The following is a 7,827-nucleotide window of genomic DNA, read 5'->3' as shown; positions in this document are numbered from 1 at the left end:
GTGAGACATTTGTTGTTTTTATGTTTATTTATTGTTTTTATGTTCAGTTTCAAGTGTTACGAAGTTGATGTGCAGTTAATAAGTGCAATAAATATTTATACTGGAAAAGAAAATCGTGAGAGAATCGTGATCTCAATTCTAAGCCAAAAAATCGTGATTCTCATTTTATGCAAAATCGTGCAGCCCTAGTGGTACTTATACTTTCCATAGATCAGTGTTAGGGTTCTAACAGCCTAGCTCCTGGTGTCCTTTACAGGTTCTGGCAGAGTCCAACCCATCCCGCTTTGGCTTCCTGTGGCGATGCTTTGATGAGCTCTACCTGCTGCTGGACCTCCTCCTTCAGAACCACTTCCTGTCTAACTGCAGTGCCTCCTTCTCGGAGAACTTCTATGGACTGAAAAGAGTTTCAGGCAGGCAGAAACTTCCTGTGCGCCTCGGGATGACCAGGACATCCCGCTGGTGGTCTCTTCTTCTTCTGTGCCTGCTGCCATACCTGCAGGCCAAGCTAGAGGCCACATTGGCACGGCAGAGGGATGAGGAGGATTTCTCCATCCGTTTGGCGCAGACGAGGAGCCAGAGGCTGTACCGGGCGGCCGTAGCAGCATATCCGTACGTCAGCTCAGCCTGGCAGACCTGGATCTTCTGTCAGCAGCTGCTGTTTGTCTTTGGAGTCTCCAGGACCCACAGTCCTCTCCTGTGGCTGGCCGGGGTCAGACTGGAACGGCTTAACGCTCAAGATATCAGAGACATGGAGCGGAAAGCCAGGACTCCCGGGAGACCAGCTGGAGGAAGGTACAGCTCGCAAACTCCTTGCTGTCTCTGTTTTTACCCACAGTGGTGTCCTAACAGGTGTGCTTTGTACCTGGATAGATCACCAGTTGCAGATTCTAAACTGAAGGAAGTTTTTCATGCAGCCTGTTTAATAGAGGTGGGAATCACCATACATCCCACGATACGATATTATCACAATACTTAACGCACGATACGATATTATTGCGATTTATTTATTTATTTTTTTAAATATCTGCGATATTCAGATTCTGTACATAAAGGTAAACTTTATCAATATTCATTTTATCTAATATCAAAGTGTCTCGCACTCAGTCTTTCTCTCATTTCAGTCAGTTTTATTGTTGACAAACTGAACAGTTTGTATTACAGTCTAGTCCAGCTTAACTGAATGCAACCATCTGATACAATCATAGCTATTCTGAACTATGCAATTTATGAAAACTATGCAGCCCATTCAGCAACTGAAGAATTTGAAAGTAAATTAAAACAAAATATAATTTTACATTAAATAAAAAAGTTTTAAACTTAATTAAAATAAAACATGTCTTAAATTAAAATAAGTAAACTGTCATGTTTATTGCTGCCATAAAACAAGTTAAACACATTTGGACAGTGAAGGAATGTCAGGATTCCTGCTCAGAAAAAGGATCAACATGCTCTGAAGTCAGAGCACAAAAACTTTTTTTGAACTTTTTTTGTAACAAAATATCGATTTCTGCTGTCCCTGTATCGATACATTATTAGCAAACAAAATATCACGATGCTACACAGTATCGATTTTCCCCCCCCACCCCTACTGTTTAACTCTATGTTGCTGATACAGCGTTCCATGCATTAAAATGCATTTAGTCAGTGATGCAAAAACCACAAAACTGTTGTGTCCTTATGGTCCAAGCCTGTCTGCTGGGATGGCTCAGATCCAACACATTAGAAAACAATGTTTTTCACAGAGAATATTCAGACAGTGAGATTAATTTCACTTTGTTTGGCCAAAGGTTTAAGTACTTTAAACACTTATCGAGTTTAATGTTTGCTGATGTGCGCTGTGTGGCTTTAGCTCATTTGGTGAATTGATTTGAGGCCACACAAACATACACTCAGTGATATTTTTTACAGTTCTTGAATGAGGAATGTCATAAAAAAAAATCCATTGCTAAATACCCACAATGCATTGTTTCTGTGTTCACAGCATGATGCAGAGAGCGTGGTGGATGATGTCACAAGCAGCGAGGGGCATGGCTGTGTCTGTCTCCTCTTCCCTCTCTATGGGGGTTTTCTTCCTGCAGTTCCTGGAGTGGTGGTACTCGTCGGAGAACCTCAGCACAGTGAAAGCTCTCACCTCCCTGCCGGCTCCTCCACCCCCGCTCCACCTGCAGCAGGATCAGGGTGGGCTGGACTCAGAAAGCAGGAACTGTCCTCTGTGCAGGAAGCCCCACACCAATGCCACCGTGCTGTCCACCTCGGGCTTCGTGTTCTGTTACCGCTGCATTTACACATACGTGAAAAGTAACCACCGCTGCCCAGTCACCGGATATCCCACCGAACTGCAACACCTCATCAAGATCTACTCACCAGAGAGCTAAAGCATCAAGCAGTCAAAGCAGACAAGATCAACTGTGTATGAGAGATGATATACAGACACAATATGAAAATTATATTTGAGGGATATTCACAGCTGTTTTCCTTTTTCTATACAATAATAATGTCCTTAAAGTTTCTGAAAAACAAATACATTTTAATAATATTTATTTTTTACTAATTTTCAGCTCTTGTCAAAGTGAAAATTGAATAATTCAATAATAAAGCCTAATTAAAAAAAATCTAATAAGAGTGTAATTGTTCTTGTTTTTTTGAGGAATTTGCAGGGTCCCTTAATTTGGTCACCAGTTGGGTTACTGGTTACAAACTGGCTGCATTTTAGCAGCTTTTTCCAGTGCTAGGACCAGATTTAGGCCTGTCACAGTTAGCATAAAAGCAGATCAGTCAGTGGGTCTTTTCCTCACAAATAAGTTGTCATTACTGATAAAAATGTCTGTGACCTGGCAAAGATGTTTAAACTCCTACATGGTGGATTATAAGATGCAACTTCATTTTTGTGGCCTTGTTGAACCGTTGGCCTGGTTCTGCCCAAAGAAGACCTGAGGCACGACCAGTTTGGAAACTTGGTTCACTTCCCTTTTACCCAGAAACCTAAAAAGTGTTCTCCTGCTGCACAGAGAAACATTGTCGAGCTGCTCCTAGTAGAATCAGTTTCTATGGTGTGAGTGCTCTGCTGCATCCCATAATGAGGACACATGCTAATGGAGATGGATTAGAATGAGATCTGGCCCTTTCCTCAAACAAACTGCTGAGGAGTTGGAAGAAAAATAAATATACTAATCAATAAGGTTGTGTGAACACACTCTTAGAGGAGCAGATGCATTTTGAATGAGCCTAGAAAGCATTTGTGTGTGTGTCCTGTTTCCTTTTTGCCTAAGCTGATCTAACAAGTGGAAGAGTTGTTTCAGATATGACCTTACGATCACACTAATGACTGACAGTAGGGCACAAACAACATAACAAGGTTAATGATGCTCTCATGTCTACACCAAATATAAAACTTTATCCAAATGCGATTTAAAGGCTCATAGCGATTTAGTGCTAAGCTAACAGTGTACATAACGATGATTACTTCAAAAGTTTGGTCTCCATTCTCCAATCCAGAGTTTGCAGAGGAGGGTTCTCCTCGTGCACTGTTTGACTTTTCAGCAAGCAGCCAATAGGCTGTACAACCCCGAGCACTTGCTCTACAGGCCACTTGAAAGACAAGTCGATCACATCAAAAACCCCAACTTCAACAATGAAATTCAGTCTATGGCTAATTTCAGCTGCTGTTTTGTTAAGGCTTAGTTAGCCATGGACAGATGTTCCAACACAGACCTCATCTTTGCTAATTAGAAGTGGACTTGTGAGTCATCTTTAAACCATTTTACATCATATGAAATCATATGAAACAATATGGCTCGCTGTGTGGTACAGACACGCCTGAGCTTCAGTTTTGGCTTGCTAGCTCAAATATGCTCACTTCTGGCTCGAGAAAATCAAGACAGTCAAAAAGCTAAACTGAACAAAGAGTTCAAAAATACTGCCACCCACCAGGGTAACTCTCTCTCAGCCTCCTAGTGGACGCGCCTGTGGTATCAATTTCAAAAGCTGAGCTGAATTCCTTCAAGAGTTAGCGCCAGTTGATCACATCATGATGGCAACTTTCAGGCTTTGCAAACAATCCATAGTCTGTATACAGACAGCCTCTTGCTGTATCTGAGACTAGAAAAGCGCTCTGTAAGTTTCAGAATACAAGTTACTGCACAGACCATCGGTGAATTGCTTTATTGAGTTTCCAGACAAATTTAACAACAAGCCCACTTAAAAAAAACAACAAAAAGAAAAAACAGAGAAACAGGTAATCAGGGTCAACATCACAACATTACAGCGAGAGTAATAAAAAAAGGGCTTCGTTAAAATGTCCACAAACCCCTGAAATGAAACTGAGCGTGAAGAATCACAATAGTCACCTTCCCTTTTTAGGCTCCTGCAACACAATCCATCAACAGCAAATCAGGACGAGGAGGGGAACAAAAAATAAACAAAACAAACAAAAAACAGGCTGAAACTTCAAAAAAGGGACAAGTATCATCATCAATAATAGTCACAGTAATAGATTGCTCGAATAGCGTGTATTGCACATGTGTACACATATATGCACTTTATATACATGTGAGTCAGCAAGAACTAGACACATGTTATATCGTCGCAACAGGCAAGAATCTGGAGAAAACAACAGCACAGACAGAGAAGAGTCAGGAATGTGCTCGTGATCAGTTTCAACAAAAATGGCGTTTCCCGAAAAGAAAAAAACAACGTTTCAGGCGCGAGCTGAAACGAGTGAAAGGTAACAGAGAGAACGTCTCCCCTCAAAAAACAGGAGGTAAATGAGGGAGAGAGGGCGAACCTCCTCTGTCTCCCTCCCACCCGACAGCCCAAATGTACCGCTCTCCCACCCCCGCCCCTGAACACCGCATGATAGCAGGACACTACATTTACACCACAGTATCAAACATATCAAGAAATACACAGTATCAACTCGTAGCAAAATAGTCCGAGTGTGTGTGACTGTGTGCGTTTCACCTCAGTGTCGTGTGGGTGGCAGCAGCAGTAAAGCTATGTGGCCTCCAGGCTGGGGAGGCGCCCTGACAACCCAAACCATCTCTCTGCATCAGCACGGTGTCCTGAAAGAGTTCTCCATTCCCTTCCCTCTCCTCTTTGGGCTCTTCCAGCTAGCGCAATCAGCCCCGTGCTGAGGCAAGATCCCAATGTTTCCCACCTCGATCTGTGCTCATAAGTGTCCTCGACACCAAGCAGCAACCACTACAGCTGAAGGGTTTGGCCGTCTCTTGGTGACGTGCTAAATCAATGCAACCACAAGTGGTTCATTCAGTTTTTCCAAATTAGGCCAGGTTTGTCCATCGCATCTGTCGACTACGACGACACAGTAATGCTAATATGAAAGTGGGTATTTTTAAAGATGAGCAAAGTTTAGAACTGTTCACAACCATGTGTGAAGAAAGGGATAAACGTTTGCCGTCATATACTTTGGAAACTTTGCTGGTGTCAAGTTTTGCTCGCTTGGCAATTCCGTTTCTAGATCCGACTGAGTTTGCAAGAAACCAATCTGAACAACATCTTGGGAGGATTTTCCTGTTATTTTTTTTCTAATTCTTTTAAATCTTTCATTTTTATTGTGGAACTAATAAAAACCACAAAATAAGTCTGACCTAGCGAGATAAGGTAGCTAATCATGAGCTCTTATAGGTTTACATGTTGACTTGTTGGGTCAAGGCTTTTTTTTAATGTGACATTCTTGAAAATACCTAAATTATTATCCAAACTTGATTTACAGGAAATCGACTAACAATTTGTTCCCTTTGTGAATGCAAGAACAAGGAAAATTGGAAAAATTGTGTGCACTTCCAAATCAAAGGACATCTGATTTATTGGTTGTTTCCATTTTATTGGTTTCTCTTCACTTGTTTACATCTCAAAGGGAAAACCTACCAATTAGATTAGATGCTAATTGCTGCTACTGAACCTTTTTTCTAAATATTACAAAAAGCAAAACTACATTTCTATATCATCTTTTCTAAAATGGAAAACAAAGTCTTACTGTTCAACTACATCAACTCAGTCTTTTCTTCTTCACTGGTTTAACAGTTTAGGCCAGCGGTCCCCAACCCCCGGGCCTGGGACTGGTACCGGTCCATGAGTAGTTTGGTGCCGGGATGCGAGTACTGAGGCTCAGGTGTGAAATTCATGGTTTTCAGGGTTTTTTTGCATTATTTTTTTATCGTTTTTATCGTTAGCTCTGTTTCCCTTGGTCTTTTCCGTGTGATATGAATAAATCTTGTTTTTTTGGTACTGGTACTGGTTTTATTTTGTTGCATTTACCAGCTACACCTTAAAGGCCAGTGGGTGAAAATATTGTCAGACAAAAACCGGTCTGTGGCGCAAAAGAGGTTGGGGACCGCTGGTTTAGGCCACAGTGACCATGATGCCCACAAGATGCTAGTCTAGTTATTGAGGGAATGGAAGATCCTTTAACAAAGTGAATCTTTTACTTGTTGTTACTCATTTTTCTAAATGTTAAGGTATTTTTCATCTGAACCAACACCTGTGGTAGTTGCTGCTTGCCTCCAAAGTTCTTCATTTGCTCCCTTTGTGCTTGCATGAACTCCAGTCGAGCTCAGAAGCTGACCCCGTGTAGCACTGCGGTGTCGGGTCATTAAAATGACCGACCTGTCCAGCTCTCGCTCACTCTACGGCCCCCACGAAGCCGACGCAAGGCGCTGCTATTACTGACTGCGTGTTAAATGGACAAAATGCCCTTAGTGTTTACAATAGTACAAAAAGACTACACTAAACCACCTGGAAACACAGGTCAATAAATCAATCAATCAATACTGCCTCTCCATTCCACCTGACAGATAATATACACAAAGAGCACTCAACCACACTGTGTAAAAAGGTACAGAGTTCCTCCGATCATCGGTTGCTATGGCCTTCTCGCTCTCTGTTCCCGTCACTGCAGTTCCACCACTGTGGTATTGCTTTAAATGGACGAGACCCAGAGGTAGCAGCGTCGGCTAGAACACCGCAAAGGGTCCTGGGAAATGAAGTTTAGTGAGGTTGACGATTACGTCGATCAGAGTTAGTCCCCTGACGTCCCAGTATAGTGTTTCTGAGTTGAGTTTCAATAGGTTTTCATAATAGGCCGGTCCAGCTCTGAAGCTTCTGTGTGATTGGTCAGAATGGGAAGGTGGTGGCCAAATAGCAGTCAGCAGGCTTGAGCCTGAAGCTGGGTAGGTTGAGTTTTTGAGACTGAACAAACCTCAACACTTTCAAACATTCACTTTAAAGATTTCATGAGTGGTGCAATTTGACTGCACTTTTTAATGAGGATGTGAGGATTATATCATGTAACAAAGCACTCGCTCCTTCATTACTGCACTGAAAATAGTGGATTGTCAGCACTGATCCAGGAACAGCACATGATGCATTCTCAGTCACTGTCACAGAATGGAAGCGAAATTTGTGTTAAAAGTTTTAACAGCCTTCATATGCGCTCTGTTCATTGGATGTAAGTCACCATGATATATAGTCGTGGTAATAAGAAAGTACGCCCTATGTACCTTCTAATGTTTCACATATCAGTACATAATCAGATAAAGTGCAACCTCAGAATCACCCCAAGGTCAGAGAAACTGACATAAACCCAGGCAGAGCACCTCGGGTATGAACTAAAGCAATGTTGTAAAGAAGAGCTGTTCCTCCAACAGTGTGAGGAAATGATAGTCATACAGCGGTTACTGCTGCTTGTGCTTCTACAAACTACTGAATTATCCCAGCTTTTATTCATCTGACTTTGTAATGACCTCATTTAAAGAGCTGGTGACGACTCAGTCATTTTGTTTATGCCCGATACTTAAAACCTTAGAATAA

At 41.9% G+C, this 7,827-nt stretch overlaps 1 protein-coding gene across 2 annotated transcripts in view; it reads left to right on the top strand.

The window, feature by feature from the left end:
• pex12 (peroxisomal biogenesis factor 12) overlaps window positions 1-2,596 on the top strand; it is a 4,477-nt gene extending 1,881 nt beyond the window's left edge. For both annotated transcript variants that reach the window (XM_005750849.1, XM_005750848.1), the window contains exons 3-4: window positions 257-792; window positions 1,982-2,596. In XM_005750849.1, the coding sequence (XP_005750906.1) occupies window positions 257-792; window positions 1,982-2,375 (930 nt within the window). In that variant the 3' untranslated portion in view covers window positions 2,376-2,596. The remainder of the gene's footprint in view (window positions 1-256; window positions 793-1,981) is intronic.
• Window positions 2,597-7,827: the final 5,231 nt, after the last annotated feature.

The sequence above is a fragment of the Pundamilia nyererei genome, unplaced genomic scaffold (assembly GCF_000239375.1).
Source record: "Pundamilia nyererei isolate P.nyererei 1_Seehausen unplaced genomic scaffold, PunNye1.0 scaffold00290, whole genome shotgun sequence".
NCBI lineage: Eukaryota > Metazoa > Chordata > Actinopteri > Cichliformes > Cichlidae > Pundamilia > Pundamilia nyererei.
Note: the sequence above shows the minus strand (reverse complement) of the source record. Positions and strands in the feature narration are given on the sequence as shown.